The sequence below is a fragment of the Monopterus albus genome, unplaced genomic scaffold, assembly GCF_001952655.1.
Source record: "Monopterus albus unplaced genomic scaffold, M_albus_1.0 scaffold20.1, whole genome shotgun sequence".
Taxonomy (NCBI): domain Eukaryota; kingdom Metazoa; phylum Chordata; class Actinopteri; order Synbranchiformes; family Synbranchidae; genus Monopterus; species Monopterus albus.
The window spans coordinates 2,936,491-2,958,065 of record NW_018127900.1 but is presented as its reverse complement, the minus strand read 5'-3'; the positions used below and the strand labels follow the sequence as shown (position 1 = coordinate 2,958,065).

Sequence of the window (21,575 nt, the reverse complement as noted above, 5' to 3'; positions counted from 1 at the left end):
CTTCAATCTGTCCTGAGACGAATGAAACCCCAGAGGGTCTAATGAATTCCAGCTAAAAAAAACTGTATAAAACAGGAGTTCTGCAAAAGTAAAAATATGGTCCCTTGCCCCATAAAACAAATCAACAAACTACATTTTGGCAAAAAAAAAAAAAAAAAAAAAAAGACTGTGATGAGAACCGGTATAAACTGGATTCCTACAGTCTGTGTATTATTGTAATGAATATTTTGGACAACACATATCACACACCTTGACTACAAGACAAACAACAGATGTCTGACAGCATGAAAAGAAAAAGCTGATTCTTAGCTACTGTACTGTTTTTACTACTATTCCTTAAGCTCCTAAACTTATGTGCTAACCTTAAGACACATGAGAATACAGTAAATGTTTTCCTCTTACCCGGAAACGCCTTTCATCTAACTGGCTCTCTCCTGCCTGCAGGGAGTCTAGGGGACTGAAGGAGCCCCAACAATTCCCTGATCTGGGGGGGGGTTTCGTCCGAGGGATTTAGACCTCATACCAGCCTCATGCACAAACTCACACATACTTTCACGTACACATAGCTAACCACTGCCTCACTTTGTGAACAGGTTTAATCTGGCCTCAGGAGTAGGAAAAGAGTTTAAGCATTGTGTGTATGAACCTTTGTAGCTCCAGAAGGCCAGTGGACTATAAGAGATAGAGGTGGCCTGCAAGAGAGATATGCCCACATCTTGAGCCACTCTGACTTCTAGGCGATCTACTGCTACATGATGAAAAGTCAGTCCCATAACCATGGAACCGTGAAGGCATCATATGAGTAACAGTGATCAATGCACTCACACACTCCTATTGTTTGGGCTAAGTAGTGATACAGTTAAGACCACCCACCTCTTCCTCTGATCAAAGAGCATGGAGAGGAACAATCAGTCTATTCATGTAATCTCGTATTTAAGTGAGATTTAGAAGCTGGCCATGTGAGTTTGAGGTTTTAACAACTTGGTCTGGTAATCAAAGAGGATTTTAATGGTAAACTCAACAGTAAAAAGTGACCCATTAGCAACACAGCAAAGTCCGGAAACCATCATTTCAGGTTGGCCTTGTTAGGTATTTGTAGTCAGATAGATATTGGGTAGATACTTTATGTATTAGAAATGTTTAGTAGAGATAGGATGTCTAGTTAGACTGTTAAATGCTTAGTCATGCTTATGAGTTTCTACAAGGTACATCTGGTCAAGGATAACTAGAGAGAAAAGTTGATGACTGTCAGCAGACAGGGTGTTTAATATTATTATTACGACGTGTATAACTGTAGCCTTAGCCATAATATGTTCTTATGTTTAAGCCACGACATGTTACTAGAGGTCGTGAGAATGTTTTTAGCTACACACCACTTAATCAACAGACACACAGACACAGACACACACACACACACACACACACACACATTGATTTGCTTCATGTTTTGACTACTGCTATGGCCAGCTGCAAGGCTGGCAACAGAGACGTCTCTGTTGACGTTTCTGTGTAGTATGGTGCTAGCCCAACCGAGGGGATATAATGTATAGGCCTGGTGGGTTCAGGGTCTTTCATCTTACATCTGCTTGCGTGCAGTTTGGAGGTGCAAGATACTTGAGTGTGTTATGTTAATTTTACCTGTGATCCTTTGAATATATCAGCACTGTTTTGAAGTTACTTGGACTGCCTCGTCTTTCAGAGTTAGCAATGGTAATACGAACCATACCCTACAGCCTTTGAACAAGAAAACTTGCTGTTTTCACACTGTAGCTGGCTTGTACTTTCTTTACTTGAGAATAGATGACTGTATGTAACAGAATTGTTTGCTCCATAAGGGAAAAAGCATATTTATTGTTTTAAAATCTGCAGAGCATGCCCTGGCACCATGACTGCTGGAGGGCAGAAAAATAAATATATCCGCGTGCTTGAAACACTGGCAGGAGAAGAAGCAGGCACAAGCTCATAGGGGACTCATACACTTACACACCCACCCACACACACATACACAGTAGCAGTGGGGTAAGAATGAAGTAATCAGTCCATCTTTACTCATTGGGCACCATTATTTAAAATTGAGTTTTTCATCTGAGACACCAAACTCGCATAATCAATGAGTTGTCTATACCTGCATCATAATTTCCTTTTCTAGCTTACTAGATCTGAATGCTGAACTTTACTCTCAGTGCTAAAACTGCTTCACGTTCTGTTATTGCCATTTAAGAAAACCTGGCAACAATACTGGCCAGTGGGAGCAGTCCGGCGAAGGTAATATGTCCCAGCAGGGCTGTAAAACTTTTTCACACACTTGGAGTATAGTGGAGCCACTAGGGAAGACAACAATGAAAGGAAAACTGTAACAGTGCCTCGGCCAAGGGTGAAAAATGGCACCTGAGGGGACAAAGGTGAGGAAGGGAGGGTTCTTCATAGAACAGGTTTTCAACTAACTTGTGACCCAGGGGCCATCATTTTCACTAGGAAGTAACCTCAGGACTGTTAGGTCGGTAGGTATGACTTTATTGATCCCACATTGGGGAAATTCCTGTGTTCCAGCAGCAATACAGAGCAGCAACAGAACACCATAAGAACAAACACCACACACATATCTTGAGAAGTACCTAAAAACCAAACAAAATATAGTATTTGAGAGACAATCAAGAACAAGAATGACCCTCCCACAATTAATCCCTGAGAACAAATCAAAATACCTAAAAAAAAGACAAAATATAGTATTGGATGTATAGTTGTTATGGGGTTGATAGACCAGATGGGCACTATTTTAACCCTGCAAGTCAGCTAGGCTTTTTCAAATTTTATATATTTTCATGGATTTGATCATTCACAAGCAATGAGTAATACATGAAAATGGGTTTTAAAAACTAAAATAAAAATAAAAAATTCTTACAGAGAAACTAGATAATTGAACGTATAGTCAGGGAAAACCTCCAATATCTTCACAGACCACCAATGGAGCACAGGTTGAAAACCCATGTCATTGAACACCGTAAGCAGAGGCAGACAGGGAAAGACAAGATGATGGCTGAGAGAAGGTAGGAGATGAGGGAAGCAACAAGATGAGTGTGGAACAAGAAAAACAAGAATCATGAGCATTTTTGCTACAAAATGGACTTAAATGAGATTAATTCTCTGTTGACCACATTATCAGTTGTTCCAGCATCAGAGTTATTTGCAAATCACACACGAAAAGCAATCTGTTGTAAGTAGAAGTAGGCGTCCACTTATTTTTTTTACTTCCATCACAATTCTGGTCTAAACCAGCCGTTTACCGTCCTCTATGTTCAAACAAAAAAGAACCAATAAAGCAGTTTGGAGACTAAAGCCCCACACAGGATATGACTACAAGGTCCCAGACTGAGAGGATCAGTCCCTCAGTATACCCTCCTCAGAGCAACAGAGACTACAGCAACCCTGCTGAGGAAATTGGCATTAGAGCAAGTTCAGAAAAAAGGATACAAAGAAACAGAGGAAGAAAGTGAGAGGCAGCTGAGAGAGGCACTGCCAGCAAAGGGCCAAGCAGTACTGCAAGAGTGAAAGCTGAACAATATAAGTTTATTCACTTTGTCCATGAGCCGAGCTGCACAGGGCAGCAGGTTGTGTCTTGTCAGTGGAACAGTCTTAACGCCTTGGAGGAAACATATTGTTCTGTACAAGCAGTTTCCCCCCTAATAATAAGAGAAAGGAGCCTTGAGAGGAGGGGGGTCACGAATACTGAAACAAATGGCTCCAGACAGTGAGAAAGTACCTTGGAAAAAACTAATAAACACAGTAGGAGTGACCCTGGGGGTTATCAATCATTCGCCAGCTTTGGCTTTGTGGCAGATTCTTGGCTGCTGGTACTATGACCTCAAAGGAAGGTCTGGTGCCCTGCTACACTGTAGGGGACTGAATGGCAGGAATCAGGCGCGTACTGTATACCCGAGTCACTTAAACTAATCTGATCGAACCAACAAATACTCAGGCCAGATATTTGTTCTCCTTAGAGACACTTGGGTACATTACTATGACAACTCACATTTACAATGATCACGTACAAGAAAACAGATCAGTTTTATAAATAAAGGCAGGAAATAAAACAGCACATTTACACTAGCTGCAACTGTCTGATTATTGTGAATGCACCTGAAATAGTCAGTAATCAGATATCACTCAGTGTTTTTTATATAAGCTCTACCATAATATGTCATAGGAACCTGCCTAGTGATATGCCACTACCATTTTTTTTAAAATTGTTACACAACTTGGATGCTGTAGGCAGCGGACTGTCTCTACAGCTGTACAAATTTCACTTGACCTTGTGTGAACTCATAACCCACTGCTCAGCTGTGAAAAACAACTTAGCTTTTGGTTCAATTTTTCACTCTAGGCGAGGGACACTCATCTACAAATCACAATCTTCCCGTTTGTCCTCCTGCATTGCTATCAGAGGAATACGAACCTTTCAGTCTACATTCCATTTCTCTAAATAGGTTACTGTCAAAAATATTCATAAATAAAATGCATATAAATGCAGCCAGTTCTGTTCCAGCTAAAAAGGGCTTCAGAATAAATATGAAACACACAGAAAGAAATGTACAGAGTTGCTGTACCACGGGAGCAAACTAATTTACAACTAAGATAAAACGTGTATACTCAAAATGTGAATAAACAAGCAAAATCAGGAAGAATATGTCCTCCTTAGGGACACACAATGCCATTCCTAAATACAGGGGGCCAACAGCTCAAATAATCCTCTGCATTCCTGACAATAATGACTTTTCCAGCAACTTACTCTCATTAGATACAGTGAAACAAATCGTAAACTTGTCTTTTTAAACTTCATCCAGTACAAAAACGACCCATGTATAAATGTAGTTTAGAAATAAACAAGTTTTCCTTTAAGAGTAGATTTGTGTGTTGGCCTGTGTGCGTGCGCTTGCCCATTTTGTTGGACCTAATTGCTCCTTAGTGTACAGTGGGAAATGCCTCTAAGGGCACATTTAGCAAAGCATGTGAACAAACTGCTGAACACATAGTGCGGTGCACAGTACAGCAGCAAAGGCATAAGATCTGACTGATACTGATATTTCTGCTGCCCCACTTTTATCATGTCCCACTACACTGCTGTTGGCTACACACTGTGCTAGAGTTCCTAAAGGAACACTGTATTAGTAGTAGAGCAGAAACAAACAACAAAAAAAAAGAGTGAGGAGAGAAGGTTATCCGCTGAATGCGTTACTGTGAGGTGTGTGTGTCCGTTATATCAAACTACTCTGTCCTTCCCACTCTAGGCAGCAGGAAACTGAGGAGCGTGCAGGCAGGCAGACACTTGGGTAGCCTCCAACAGTAAGTATCTGGATGAGATGTGATTCATGTATCATATACAACACTCTTTTCCTATGGGTGTCCCTCCTGCCATTTCCTCTCATATGTTGTCCCTCCCTATACTTTTGAACAATCTAGCTGTCTTATTAAAACCGCAAAAATGTAAGACACACATAGCTATTACATGGGGAAGTACACACAGTGTTTCTCACTCAAATGCACTGCTGCCAAAAAGGCCGGACAAGTGATTTTGCTAATATTAGGGCGTTGCTCAGTGATCCACTTTCTAATGGCTAAACCATACACCTGCAGATGGGATAAAAACAAACTCAAAAAAGCACCAAAGGTCATCAACATCCTGACAACGGGTGCTAAAATGGTCCAGCTGTTTCCTTGAGCCAAAAATCTAATCAAGAGGAAAGATGATTACATATAGCATATACAGAAAAGAGTGGACACAAGCATGTGTATGTATGTGTTCTATAAACCCACCCTCCTCTTTAGGCGATCCCTCTCCCTCAGTGTCAGTGTGTCAGCCTTGGCAATGACTGGGACTATGTTGACTTTGCTGTGGATGGCCTTCATAAATTCCACATCCAGAGGCTTTAGACTGGGAAAGAAAATAAAAGGAGGAGAGATTTGACTCAACATTGAGAAATTGGGGAACGTTATAGAAGTCCATTGGCACTGTGAGAAAAAACAAAATTTAAAAGGTAAAATTTATAAGAGATAAGAACTACAGTTCATACTCATATTTATCTCACTCTTCACTATAAGAGAGCACCTGGTCACTGCATGTGTATGCTAACCAAAGACAGAAACCAATCTACCAAATGTTTATGATGTAACACTAGCTCACAGCTTTACTAGCAAGCGAGAGGTGCCTTATTTTGAAACATCCAAAATGAGGAAGTACTTGCATCAAATGGCTGCTTGGTGGTGTTTATAAATTAAAATGTCTTAAAACTAAAATATACCAAAATCAGACCAAATAATAAATGACTTATTCAAATACATGTTTTAAAAACTATGACGTATATTTTCTGTCTCCTCATATCAGGTAATCTCAAATGTACGGATGACAGACGTGAGAAAATTCGACTGGGGAAAAATGTCATCAACCTCAGCTCACAGCTGGTGTCTGTACAAGTGAGTGCTTGCTTGTTTACCCATGTCCAAATGGAGATATGAAGTAGAAACAGCAGTGCACCCTATTGTCCACAATGTGTCTTCGGTTCAGCCCACTCTCATCGTGGAGATATCGTTCAAACTGATTGTCAATGTACTGGATGATGGTCTTGAAGCTAGCAAAGACACATAACCCTTATTAATCACACCAAGTAACCATGTAAACATTATTTGTTTATAAAGACTAACATAGCCAGCTTGAAAAAAAGTAAATCAAGTACCAAGTCTGTAAGGATCCTCACTCAAAGTGAAACTAAGCAAAATATTCTTGTGGACCTCTGAATCAGTAGTGTAGTTTTATGTGTCAGAGGAGATACAGATGGATGACAAATGAAAGAAAAAAAAACTAAAAAGTGTCTTAGTAAGGTGTCAGGCAACCACATGTCAGCAGAACAGCTTCAGCCCCCCTTGGCATAGATTCTCTGGAACTCTACTGGAGAGATGAACACCATTCTTCCAAAAGATATCCCCTCATTTGGTGTTTTGATGATGGTGGTGGAGAAGCTGTCTAATAAGTCAGTCAAAATTCTTCAACTGGGTTGAGATCTAATGGCTGCAAAGGCCACAGCGCATAATTCATATTATCAAACTATTCAATGATCCCTTGTGCCATATGATGAGGGACACAGTCAGCCTGGAAGAGACCCGTCAGAATAGAAATCTGATTGCACGTCATCATAGGCTAAAGGGGACCACCCAGAACAACTCTGTATAGATTTGCAGTGACCCTTCCCTCTATGGGGACAAGCTGTCCCAAGCTATGCCAGCAAAATGCCCACAATAGCATAACAGAGCCACAACATTCCCCCTACTGTCAAGCCTTTAGGTTTTCCTTAAATATGTCATTCATCAGTATATCATTGTTGATAAATTATTTTCTCTCCTGTTTGGTGTAAGGATGGATGGGTTAAATTAAGTTAATGGGGTTTATGTTCCACTATACACAAAAGAACAGATTAAACATCACTGGGCAGACTTTACAGATACAGATGGTTAAAGAACAGTTACACTTGCTCTTCATATAGCTGCAGAAAAGTTGACATTTTGTTATCTAGGCTTATCACCTAACCGGTTCCATTTCTCAGTGATCTTTCCCCTTTTTTATAATGGGAAAGCTATTTTCACAAGCGCTGGTTATGACTGATAAGCAGGTGTGACGTTGTTTAATTGACAAATGCTAAAAATGACTTTCTAGGCACGCAGGACAGTATGAAAATCAACTTTTAAAAATAACAGTCTGTTTTTTTAGCAGCAGATCATCACTGCAGTTCTTTAAATTTGCTCAAACACTGCTCTACCTGCCTTAATTCATCTCTCTTCAGTTGAACTCTACTGTAAATGCAGTGTTCGGTGCTTAATTACAAATGCTTCACCTAATTTGGCTCAATTTACTTTTTTAAACATTAACAATCTAAACACTGTAACACTGACAAATGCTACAAGAGGAAATCAAAGAGGAAGTTGCTGTTAATTTTATAATTAGTTCCTTTTTTGTAGCTCTTACTGGACTGTAAAAATACAGCTACTGCAGGTCAATCAACAGGAGGCTACATCACTGCTGGCATGAGCACGCCACACAAGCAAACATGCGAACACTCTCAGAGATTAAGAAAATCTAGACATATGGAATGCAGAGGGAGGAGAGGTAGGAAACAGGGAGTTTGGGATGAAACTTAAGAAGCACTGTTATTGAGGACAGGAGGGAAGGATGAAAGCACATGCTGCTCATCACTCCTACACAGCACACAAACACACCAGTCCTGACTGTCGATGGCGTCGCCGTATCCAGGTGTGTCAACCACGGTGAGGCGAAGCTTTACTCCTCTCTCCTCGATCTCCACAGTTGATGCCTCAATCTGCACAGTCCTCTCAATCTTCTCTGTTGAGTGGAAGTACAAGAACAACTGATGGGTGACATAAAAGGAGACAACTCAGTACCCAAGTGCATTCATACTGTAGTATTAATATCCAGTACTCCTGCCTGAGCTACGTGCTTACACAAGCCACCGAGCTGCCACAAGCACAGGCATCAAGGAGGTGGTGAACCCTTAAAAAAATGAAATCATTGGTTTTGTCATCTAAAGAGTTACACACTTTCTTTGCTGCACAAACTGACCAGGGATCATTTTCCATCCTGAATAATCTTCAACCTAATCCAGTCATAAGAGGCATATTTTGAAACTAAGGCATTCCCAAGAATCCTCTTCAAATAATTCTCTGCTGGAGACATTTCTCTATTATTACATTGTGCATATTTGTGTAATTTTATGCATGTGTGTGTACTAGGAAGTATACCTGCAGCACCAGGGATATAGCGTTCAGGGTAGAGATCAGTGAGGAACAGGCTGTTTATAAGTGTCGATTTGCCCAAACCAGATTCCCCTGAAAAACAAAACGAATGGAAATAAAGCCCTATTCTCTACATATATATATATTCTACACTGAAAAGAAGCATGATCTCTCACCTACAACCATTAGGGTAAATTCAAACCCTTTTTTCACAGATTTTCGGTGCACTTGGTTTGGGAGGTTGGCAAACCCTACATAACCTGCTGCATCAGGGAACTGTAGAGCACATACAAAATGTTCAAAATTAGAGTCAGAAACTACAAGTAAGTTTAAGTACTGAACAAGTCATAAATACGTATATGTAATAACTCAAATTAAAGCGGGATAGCAATGATGTAATTTTAGTGCTACGTATAGGATTTCCTCCATTTTACTTAGGATATCCTCTCTGGATGAAAGCATGTGTGCATAAGCTTACAGGAATTGTGATATTAATCACTACCTCTTATTAGAAACCCCTTTTGTAACTGTCAATGTGTCATAATTTAGAGGAAAAACTGTGATGTGAGGGCAGCACGGTGGTGCAGTGGTTAGCGCCGTTGCCTCACAGCGAGAAGGTTCTGGGTTTGGGCCCCACCCGGGACCTGTGTGGAGTTTGTATGTTCTCCCCGTGCTTGCGTGAGTTCTCCCAGGGTACTCCGGCTTCCTCCCACAGTCCAAAGACATGCAGCTTTTGATTGGTGTCCTAAAATGCCCCCCCCCCCCCCCCCGGTGACCCCGTTCAGGGACTAAGCGGTAGAAAAAATGAATGAACTGTGACATGCTGACATTTCTGCCTGGTCCTCACCTTCCCTTTCTCTCCAGATTGAGACATCACTGCTGTTTCCTGGATGTCCAAAAAGCCTGCTGGTAGAAACGAAAGTACGAAAAAAAAAATAGCAGCAAATGAAACAAATTAATAATCTTTACATCCACCACCACCCACCCCCACTAAACTCACATAAACTCCTACTTTGCACACGGTAATGTAATGCCCATGTTGTTTCTCCTAATCTATCCAAAATAATCACCCACTGACTCTGAACAACCATATAATCAGGTGGAAAAAACCATAAACACCTATAAAGTCAAGTTGTACTTGCAACATTTGTCCATAGACAATTACATACCACATTAATAATAACGCTAGACAGGAAAACTTATTTTGTGCAACCAAACCAATTTTACTTCCTCATACATATGAAGTGAAATTAGCATTTGTTCCTATTTTGAGTTTTACCGTTTTTCTGAAGTATTATCACAGTTGTGACTGACAACAACATTTCAGCTTTAAAATCTATGAACTCTATTAAACTACTTTGGCAAATGCAGACATTCTTACCAAAACTGGAAACCAAGATTTCTTTTAAAAACCTTACTGATAAAGATTCAATATGAATTTGTTGCTTTTGTTAAGTCTTTGTCAGAAATAGTTGAGGACTTTGTGAATTCATTACAGATACATTTGTAAAATGAATAAAAACCAACAATCATATATGTCATTCTACATTACACCAATGGTATGTAGCAAAATATGATTTCCTGGAAAATAAATGGACAAAATGTTTATGAATAAAACAACCAAACAACAATGTGAGTTTTTGGCTAATCCAGCAAATTAAGTACTTAACAAATTACAGTGTTTCATCACATTGGCACAAAAATCATATTAGACAAATATTTCCAAAAAGCTGTATTGTTTCTTTGGATACACTGTTGTGTCACCAATCCTAAATAGCAAAACATCCATACAGCCATAAAATAGCAATTAAGATGCACAGTTATCCTTACATCTCGAGTCTTAATTAGTAACTTCACGTGGCTTAGTTTTCTCAAACAGGGACCAAAAACCCAACCCCACCTTATGATATTTACTCCAACAACTCTGCACATTGAGTTCACATTCAGATGTTCATTTAGGCTAATGGTTACACTATTCTTTAACACTATCACAGGAAAGGAACCAAGATTACGAGCAACAAGTGTGTTCCCAGACTCCCATTAAGCTGTTACAATTTCATGTGCCCCGTGCTGCCCCGCTATGTGGCCCAGATCAGACGACAGAGCAACAGGCCTGCTTGACAAATTAGCTAATGACGGAGCAGGAAGAACAGGCACCATTTTATCACCGACACATTGGCCTGCGACAGGTGGAGTGTGATAAGCATTAGAAAGAGGGAGGCTGTGGTGCACTGCCAAACGGTGATGCACTCGTTACATAATGTTAGCCAGAGGAAAAAGGTGACATGGAAACCTGAACTGACCTATCTCCATCGGCATGTGGCGCACACACACACACACACACACACACACACACACTGCTGGACACTTAAGGAACAATTTCACACTGTTAAATGTATTATGGCAGTCAGGGGGGCCCCTCTGTGTCTACATGAAAGTAGGCAGAGATCTCTCATTCTGACAGGGTGGTTTCACTGAGCCCACAGGGAGAACAATGGCTGTTTCTACCTCTGGTTCCTGAAGTCTTTTCTATACAGGACAGCTCAGCTGGGGAAAACGGGAGAACACGTGCCTCACCCTTGACCACATTCAGGATCAACCAAATGCAGGACAGCAAGGAGAGACACCACTCATTTATGGAGGAGGAGTGCCAGGTTAGGGGCTAAAGGGCCACAGAAGTCAAAAGGGAAACTCAATTAAAGCAATGGAAAGAATAAGCAACCTTGTCAGGGATGTAAAATTAAAAAGGGCAAACATAGTAACTAATATTAATAATGAGAATTTGACACAAGTGTCACAGAAACAGACATCTAGTCAGGTGGCATGACGGACTGACCAACTGACTGGCACTGATATCCCCCAAAACACTATGCTAGCCTAGCGTAATCATTAGTTTAAGCCTTAAAACACAACACAGACAATAATAAATGTGTTTTATTAAAGTTGAACATATAAGTTAATATAGCAGCCCACACAGTGTATCCATGTGTATCACACAGACTCCAAGCACTGTGGGAATGAACATTAGCCCAGCAGATTAATTAAACTGTTCCAATATTGCAGTTGGACTATCACAAAAACAGCACTACAGGACACAAAGTTAGGAGGCACACTTCAATAATACTCTCTTAATAATGGTCATTTAATCAGTTGGGCTGCTGAGCTGCTTACACTCACACACACAGCTATTAACAGGCCAGACATGGGGGAGATTAAGTACTTTGGGCCAAAAGGGAAAAATGCCACCTTAGTGAATCCAAGGTTTCTGGCATGTAATGCATTTACAGTTAATTTACTGGCTGGAGTGAAGCCACAAAGGGGCAGCAGTACAAGTACAACTATTCATCTTCCAGGCAGGCAGTGTGAACAGTCCGCACACCCACTCACCGGTGATTAACAACTTTCTACTCTCATTGGAAACACTGAAACAATCATTTCACACCAGGGAGATTTAGTAAGCTCAGTGGCACAACAACAAAAATGGTAAATCACTGGCTACTCATCACAGCAACAGCAGCCCCAAACCTTCTGAGCTTAATAAAGTGATGTTAGGCACATGTAAAGACACACAACAAGACACGTGGATGGTGGGCATGAATGTAATTAAGTAGGTATCCGCGGTGGGCAACAGTAATAATGATATGGTACTGGTGTCTAAGTGGTGGTTTAGAGGACAAAAAGGCCACAATAGGTAGCAATGAAAGAGTCTTTCAACCATGAGGAAACCAGCAGGCTTGCTCCTAACACACACAGCCTTTGAAGCACAGGATGGACCGTTTATGATGAAGGGGACAGGATAGGGGAGTCATAGAAACAAAATGTTATCAAAACACCATGCTACTTACACAGCTGCTGTACAGAACAATGAGGTTTAGGTGGAAAAAGTTCTACATTGATAATTAAATGTGAAATGAAATTTGAGGTTCTTCCTGCACCTTTCTGAACATAGAATATATATAATCATGTCTGTTCAACAGGTAGCCTAATTAACCTCCACGATGACCTACATGGCAGCTTTCAACTCTCAATCACCTGTGAACACACCTGAGCCCTTATAGTATCTAACTGCAGAATTATTGCAGCTCTAATGATTATAAGCTTAGTTGCAGACCTAAAATAAAGTCATTACAGCCTCCTTACACTGATATGTATTGACGGACAAAAAGTATTTATATTTACTTGACTGGCTACAACACAGAGTGAGTGAAAGTAAATCTAATGTCAAATATGCCACAATTAAACTAGTAATTGTAGAGATCGAGTTATTCAATCGTAATCATCTTTATATGGCCAAGTATGTTACACACAAGGAATTTGTTTCTGGTACAGAACCGAGGCAGCCACCTGCCTTTTCATCTAGTTTTTCCACAGACTACTGAGTAAAGATATCTTGCTGTATAACACCATCATTCAAACATCTGACACAATAATGCAAGTCCACTTGGGTTTGTCAACATGAATCAAGTTTTATATTTTTACATTTACAGCACAGTACAAAACATCCCCTTGTAGTTTATAGCATCAGCCGGATGTCTTGCCCGGCAGTCCTGTGCCAACCACTGTTTATAAAATAATGTAAGCTTGCAGGAAGGCGAAAGGTCAGAAAGCAGGAAGGTTTTGAATCAGAGGCCTGGGATGTCTTTCAGCACTAAAAGATGTCTTTCTCATATCAAACTGATCTGTCCATAAGGGTAAAAAGCTGAATTGTTTCTGAAGTAAAACAGATGCCAGCCTAAGATTACAGCTTACACATTGCGCCATGGTGGCCATTGCGTTCACCACTCAGCAAGAGAGGAAGTGAAATATGCAATGCTTTTACTAAGCCAAAAACAAGAGAAGATGGATGATAATTCTTCAACACTGGCTCTCGGCCACATCCTAGACAAATACATAATGAGAATGTTATTGTTTCCCACTGTTATTGTAGAGTTGTCTAGATAGGAAATTTTTGTACAAATATGCTTTACAATCAAAGGTCAAATATTAATCAGATGTTAGAAAGCAACTTCAGAGTTTAGGAATGTGAATGGCACATCTGTTGCAGATGGTTCTGATTTACAAATAATACAGGCCCACTTAAGTGTAAACAGTTTCCCTTGCAGTTATCAACCATGAACTGACTTCAAAAGAACTGTGCTGTAAAAAAAAAGGGTGTTGGGTTATTGTTTTGAAAACCTGAAGAGGGGGAAATGTTAACTTGGACAGTTGTGTCAAATAAATAAGCAGAAAATAGATTATGCTTCAGCCACTGTCCGAGGGGAGTGTGAAACGTGTGTGACGGCCTCCGTGTCTCTACTGGATGTTCACCACACCCAGTCTGACAAGACACCGTGTGAACTGACCAAACATCAGCTGGGACAATGACATTATTATACTCCGTAAACAACTTAGTTAAATATCGAAGACTTATTTCCTCTTTTAAAAATGTGTTCAATCAATCACATTCGCGTGGAATACAGCGCTTAAACTTTTTTAACGTTACATGTCAAACTTTAGCATGCAACAGTTGTTACCGCGGCTGGTGTCATGTTGCCAGCTCGGCTTCAGTTGACTCTCCGCTGTGTCTTCTTTCCTCTGCTCGGATACATATTAATAGTTTGTAATAACATGAATCGCAACAAATCACCAAGCAGCGTCTTACCTGTCAGTAACAGTTATATATTGTTATTCAACGGGAGCTCTTTTCCTCTCGCCGATATCCCAGCCCAGGAAGGAAACCCGGAAACCGTTCCGTGAATCCGCCCTGTCCCTGAATCTTCTCTTTAGGAACGGCTTTCGCCCTGCGCCACTGACGTCATTACGGCTCAATGGTCAGGGAGGTGGAACCATAAGAGGACGTTGTTGGCAGATCCAACATGGCTACGCGAGTATGTCAGTTTCTGTGATGGTTCTTCTCTGGCCGCCGACTTTTATAACTTCGAGGAAAATGTTTGCTGCATTTACTAACGTACCACACATTTGAGAGAGTTGTAGGCCACTTGAGTAGTTCCCTTTCATGCACCTTTATAGGCTACTTACATGTAGTCTTATCAAACATTTAGTTATTTTACCTCTTGTATACCCTACTAAACACGCGAAGGGCTTATAAAACATAATATTTTGTTATTAATAAACTACCCAACAGTGAGTGGCCTACGTAAACAAGTAGGCTACAGGTGAAACAAGTCTGAATCATTTTTCATGTAAAATATTAAACATTTCATTGTTATAGCTTCTCAAATGTGAAACTTTATATTTATTTTTTGTTTTTTAAACAAACAATAAACTAATTAAATTAATAATAACAATGGCCAGCAAACTAGTTCATTATAGAAAAGTAGCTACAGTCCTATATACAATAGTACAAAAGAACAAAAAAAAAAAAACAACTGCATCCTGCCAGCAAACTAGTTAATTATAGAAAAGTAGCTACAGTCCTATATACAGTAGTACAAAAGAACAAAAAAAACAACAACTGCATCCTATCTAACCAATAGGAAAGAAAAAGTTTAAAATCAATTCAAGTAAGAATGAATTGACTGATACTTATGTGAAATTTAAATCAAAAATGAAATTTTGTTTGTGAGACCCCAAAAAACCCCAACAAGAACATGGTAGAATGACATAAAATAATAAATAAATCATCAATAATCAGAAAGACATTGCTATGATTTCTTAAGTTTGAAATAATTAAATAGGCAGTCAAGGGCACAAATTTCTGTGCCCTTGATTAATGTGTTAATAAATCATTCCAATCAAGGGAAGTGTTGTGTGCTTAACTCTGCTTGTTGCATCAGTTTTTACTTCATTTTACATGACTATGATATTTCATTATTATTTAGCCTTTTCTGGCATTTTAAGACAATTAAAAATCTCACACTGCCACAATGTGAAATGTGTGGAATGGCCATATGTAACCACAGACACGTGTCATTAGCCTCCACGTCTGGAAATTCGATAACAATATCCCTGACTCACCAAACCACTGCATTTCAGCTGGTCGATAGCTTATAACAACCCTGCCCCGTTGGGCATGCACCCCCTCTCCCGGTATTCATTGTAAATAACAGTTCAAACGCACAATGTGCCCTGGACCGCTATTCAGTCCCACAACTTCCCTGCGTTTTCATTGGTCCCTTGAGGATGCAGCCACACATGATTGGAGGAAAGTTTCTCCTCGAGTCCGCACACCCCCACTCCGCAGATATTCGTGATACATGCCACTGTGATTCCAGTTGTTTTCACATCCCCTCGCTAACAAAGGACTCAGAGCTACTGTCTCTAACATCTCCCAGTAAGTGTGGTGAGTGATGCGAACCTAACTACTGACACTCCTGTGCCTCGAGGTGAGATCGAAGAAGTAAAGAAGAGCAGAAATCCATCTTGTTTTCAAGAGCAGAAAAGGTTCAGACAGACTTGAGTGGACGTAAAGAACGAAAATGGTGTCGGCCGGACTAGAGATCATGGGACTGTCGCTGTGCCTAATAGGCTCCCTCCTGGTGATGGTTGCATGCGGACTACCGATGTGGAAGGTGACGGCTTTCATTGAAGCCAACATCGTGGTGGCTCAGACGATCTGGGATGGCTTGTGGATGTCGTGCGTAGTGCAGAGCACGGGTCAGATGCAGTGCAAGGTACATGACTCCGTCCTTGCCCTCAGCCACGACCTGCAAGCTGCTAGAGCGCTCACCATCATCTCCTCTGTGGTGGGCGTACTGGGGCTCATGGTTGTGATCGCTGGGGCGCAGTGCACCAACTGCATCCGCACTGAGCAGATCAAAGCCCGGGTAGTGAATGCCGGCGGGGTCATGTTCATCATCAGTGGCCTGATTGTGTTGGTGCCACTCTGCTGGATGGCCCACAACATCATATCGGACTTTTACAACCCGCAGGTGCCTCCATCCCAGAAGAGGGAGATCGGGGCTGCGCTCTATATCGGCTGGGCAGCCACAGCGTTGCTTCTGATCGGAGGAGCGCTGCTGTGCTGCTCCTGTCCCTCCAGCGGGAACACGGGATACTCGGTACAATACGCACCGACCAAGAGAGCCACGCAGAACGGGGATTATGATAAGAGGAATTATGTGTAGTTATGTGGCGCGTAGCAGGCGCTGCGTAAAAGTGACCTGCAATTTTTGAAAAACTGTTTTTGACGGACATTATTTGCACCTGATGGTTTTTGTTTGTTTTTTTGTGTTGTTTTGTGTTTTGTTTTGTTTGTTTGTTTTTTAGAAATCTGAACTTTGGAAATCAGCGGAAGCACCTCTGCTGTTTTTACACTGGCCCCTCAACATGCTCGGACAACAAAGTCCATAAATCCTTTTTGTATCTACAGAAGATTAGAACATGACTGTCAGCCACAAGAGGTAGCTCACAATAAAAAGGAGCATCTTTCTTAGGTACCTGTTTTTGTAAGTCTTCGAAATTACTAGTATTTTGAATTGTTTACTATTGTAACTACAAAGTTTTTTCTTCTCGGAACTCCATCGAATATATACGCTGGTCTTTTTCCTTGATGTGCATTGTCAGCACAAACATGTACAGTAACTGAGAAAGACCGCACTCCCACACATTGAAACATCAATGTCCTTTAGAGAACATGTTGAGGACTCTTACAATGTCCAATAGCATAAAGCCAGAAGATGAAAAGTGCATGCATGGCAAAGTCCTAAAAATATCGGACAGGATGTTTTTTTGTTGATGGCCTACACTTTGCAGTCAACTTCTGGACCTGTAGATTCCGGAGAGCCTGGGATCCACAGGTAACAAGATGAAATGTCACAGTTCGTTTTTCTGCTGCACTGAGCACCTGCAAAGTTGTTTTTTTTTGCATCTCTGTCACTGCATGAAGTCTTCTTTTCAAAAGTTTTAGGAACAAACTGTAAAACTGTTTTCTGTTGGTTTGTTGACGTTTAATGTAAAGATTCATTATTCGTGTATATGTAAATGCAATATTGCTTACCTTTATTAAAATTAAACTCAGTATATTGTCTGAAATCTTTAGTTAAAGTGTGTCCTTAAACAAAACTGACAACTGAGTTGTGATTCCTTCAGAGGCAGGAGTGCCCTCTGGCTGTGCGTAACGCACGTCTTTCCCAGCACGAATCCATTAACCCCCACGGCGGGAGAAAGCATTTTGGTTAGCCATAGAAATCCGGATGACAATGCCTATTCAGCCAGAATGGGGCTCTGCTCTTCAACTCACAATACTCCATAACCCCCACCTCCAACCTACCACCATCCACTACCCCGTTTTAGACCACCCCCAACCCCCCTCATCCACAGTCAATGAAAGGCATTCAATTACAGCTACGGAGAAGTTGCTGGAATCGTCACTCCATTCATTAGTCGTCACAAACTCATTTCTCTCCATTAGGACGGTGCTAAGATAGATAGACCTCATGACCAAAAATACACACCAACACCTTGAAGTAATCAGTTTATCCACAGCTACTTCAAGGACACCACCACTTTACTGGTACTCCGGAGTTGATGCAGTATGTAGTGCAAAGATAAAGGATTGTTTAAATTGAGACAATAGAAAAACAATAACACAAGATATTTCAGCATGAGTAACAGTCCTCCTGTTTAAAACTGAGGCTGGATTACTAAAGCTTATCCGTACTTGTTTTGCTTGTGCTTAAGAATCTTAGCAGGTCATATGGCTTCTTAAAAACTGAAAACATGAACATGCCGAAGGTCTGCATACAGCCACGAGAGTGTGTGGTCAGTGCACTCCACAGGAGATCTAATAAAATGTAGGACAAGACTGAGCAGACAATACTCTCCACGTCCAAAACAAACATCCCTGCACCTGCTGTTAAATTACATTTTACTCCATTAGCTGCAGGTAGAACACAATATTGTTATAAAAATTCTAATTGTGATCTGAGATATGGCTATAGTTGCCAAATCTTTGTTGGTTATAATGATATTATGATTTAGTTTGAGAAACAATCCCAATAATCATTTTCAAGAACTTTAAGCCATAACACATGTGCGTGAGATGGACCTGTTGACTCAGCTGATTTCGTCCATATACTTGTCAGTTATGAAGCTCAAAATTCACTGGTTCCACATTCTCAGGTCATTGACTTTTTTATTGTCTTGTTTTATATCAAAAATAATATCTTTGGGTTTTAGACTACTTGTTCAACAAAATAAACAATTTGAACACATTAACTTGGGTGTCATGAAATGCGTGAAGTGGAGTAGAAAGTACAGTAGGTTACAATATTTGCCTCTGAAATGTAGTGAAGTCAAAGTATGAAGTACTAGAGTAAAGTACAAATGCCTCAAATTCATACTTGAGTACAGTACTCATACTGAGTACAGTAAATGTACTTAGTTACTTTCCACCACTGGTTCTCAAACTAAGAATACTATGTGATTTTGTTGTGCTGTTACAGTACAGTTGCTAAAAGCAGGCGTTCCTATTTTGTGCTTCTACACAAAGACACTCCCTGAAGGGTCCAGTCTGATCTGCCTCAGTGAGATGTTTTTGTCGGATTGTTAGTTCCACTCTTCTGGTCACCCACCACACAGAGGGTGATGAAGCACAGGGTGTGTCTGTGTGTCAGCAAGGGGTTAAGTGAGTGTATGTGTGTGAGTGTAGAAAGAGCTGGGGTGGGGGCCCATTCCAACGAAGACAGACAAACAGGGCCAGCGACGTCACTCAATGGGCATTCACCATGGTAACCAGCTAGAACCTGTAGTTGCCTGGCTACAGGAGCCTATAATGTGGTGGTATGGATGAGCCTAATAAAAGGCCTGGCCAACAGACATTCCCGCACACACACACACAGCCTATATTCACTGCAATCTAAAGGGATTTATTCAAAGCTTGTTATGGTCACTGCAAAAAGAGCTGTGACAGCAGAAACATTTCATTGTGTTTCTTCTAAGAGCAAGTGTTAAGTGTTGCTATTAATGTTGCACAGAGGGGACAAATTGGGTATAAGGGCATGTAAAAAGTGAAGATAAACAAATGAGTTGCTGACAAAAATGTTTCAAAGAAACATACAAGTACAAGACACAGAGGACTATTAAGACAGTGGTGGAAGAAGTAGACACATTGTTTACTTACAGTAGGTAAAAGCAGCAATATCATAGTAAACACTCAGTTATAAGTATAAGTCCTACCTTCAAAATGTTACATTAGTCAAAGTACAAAAATAATAGCATCACAACTTAAAGTAGTACAAGTACTCATAATGCAGAATGGCACATCACATTATTGTAGATCATATTAATGGATTGTTATTACCAAGGTGTTTTTGCTGACACCACATTTTAAATTTCAGTTGGTAAAGGTGGAGCTCATGTTAACTTCCTTATCATTTGAATTACTGTTGGGTAACTTGTGAATTACCCAACAGGGATTGATAAAGTCTTATGATTATACTGTGTTTTTTTTAATTAATCTCATTCTGAAAAGTAACTAAAGTTATAAAATAAAAGTAGTGGAGTAAAAAGTACCATATTTGCCTGTAAATGTATTATAGTCAAAGTATGAAGTAGCAGAAAATGAAAATACTCAAGTAAAGTATAGTACAGTTACCTCAAAATTGTACTTCAGTACTTGAGTAAATGTACTTAGTTACTTTGCATCACTGCATTTAGATCTCTAAACCTGATGTCTCTCAGGATGGAGAAGGCTATGAGGTCATGTCAGACCTCAGTCAGGTTGTGAGCTGATTTCATGTACTTTTTTTCCACCACTGAAAATGAGTCACAAAACAAGGGAGATTTAATTAAAGTGTTACTGACTGACTCAGACTTAGATCAGATCCAGCAGGTGCACACAGCCTACAGACAACCCAGCTGGACAGAGCTTAATCAGAGATAGCAAAGCCAAGAGTCAGCAGGTGGTTAAATGTGAAGGACAAATGTGCTTTGTGTACAGAGTTAAAGGCCCCACGAGCCATTTGTCTGGGAAACAATACGAGAGCTAAAGTGGTTAGAGATGGAGATCAGAAAAAAACACCCACACACACACACACCATGTTCTTTTCTCTTTATGTTCACAAAGTTTACAGCTTGGTGACTTAAGTTTTTTTTTTTTTTGCAGCTCAGTAGCACGACCAGGCTTCCTGTTCAGTGGACAGCGGAGCAGGAAACAGGAAGGAACACAGAGGGTGTGGGAGAGGAGGAGGAGGGTGGTGTGTGTGTGTGTGTGTGTGTGTGTCAGGAGAAATGGAGTTTGGGTTAAAGCACTCCCACAAACATACACACCCACATATACAGGGAACTTATAGCTCTGTACATTTGTCACATTTATCGTTACGCTCAACTTGACTCAACCCTTACAAGAAAGTCCACGTACTGTAAATGTACCATACTGGTGACTGAACACATTTCTTCATTTGAGAAGATTCTCATACTTCTGAGAATAACTACACAGTTTGACACCTCATTATTAACAATCTGAGAAGTGTGCCTGGTAGTGATAAACAGAGAATTATCGATCTGCGGCCCCACTCGGAGCTGAATTGTGAACTCATTGTTCAGCTGTCTGGCCCACAACTTTACTGTTTTGACGCACTCTGACAGGTTTGTTTTCAGCCACACAAGGCAGCTAGGTTCTAAAAACCCACTGTACACCACCTTCTGAGCACCAAACAATAGCTAATAACCAGCCCTCTCCTCTCCTTTGTGCCACAATATAAAAGGGAATATGTCGAAGGAATATTATTATTATTATCAAACATGCACACAGTGCTGTTATAGTTTCGTCTCAGCATTTTGCATTGTATATAAATAAACTGTGTGAAATGTGTGTATATACACTCACCGGCCACTTG

At 40.6% G+C, this 21,575-nt stretch overlaps 2 protein-coding genes and 1 long non-coding RNA gene across 4 annotated transcripts in view; 2 read left to right on the top strand and 1 right to left on the bottom strand.

Annotated features, from left to right (window-relative positions):
• Window positions 1-14,582, bottom strand: part of zgc:63587 (septin-2) — a 22,894-nt gene extending 8,312 nt beyond the window's left edge. Inside the window, exons 1-7 of one of the 2 annotated variants that reach the window (XM_020593684.1) lie at window positions 14,438-14,582; window positions 9,644-9,699; window positions 8,973-9,072; window positions 8,803-8,889; window positions 8,263-8,386; window positions 6,489-6,623; window positions 5,812-5,929 (exon numbers count right to left, since the gene is read on the bottom strand). In XM_020593684.1, coding sequence (XP_020449340.1) covers window positions 5,812-5,929; window positions 6,489-6,623; window positions 8,263-8,386; window positions 8,803-8,889; window positions 8,973-9,072; window positions 9,644-9,670 — 591 coding nt within the window. In that variant the 5' untranslated portion in view covers window positions 9,671-9,699; window positions 14,438-14,582. Of the gene's footprint in view, window positions 1-5,811; window positions 5,930-6,488; window positions 6,624-8,262; window positions 8,387-8,802; window positions 8,890-8,972; window positions 9,073-9,643; window positions 9,703-14,437 lie in introns of both variants that reach the window. The other variant, XM_020593683.1, reaches the window with a different exon arrangement.
• On the top strand, window positions 978-21,575 carry LOC109956520 (uncharacterized). The gene is made up of 4 exons (XR_002274425.1): window positions 978-1,075; window positions 5,286-5,340; window positions 6,380-6,468; window positions 20,843-21,575. It is a non-coding gene; the product is annotated as an uncharacterized LOC109956520 (long non-coding RNA).
• Window positions 15,936-17,769, top strand: cldn5a (claudin 5a). The gene has a single exon (XM_020593685.1). The coding sequence runs from the start codon at window positions 16,215-16,217 to the stop codon at window positions 16,860-16,862; it is 648 nt and encodes a 215-aa protein (XP_020449341.1). The 5' UTR covers window positions 15,936-16,214; the 3' UTR covers window positions 16,863-17,769.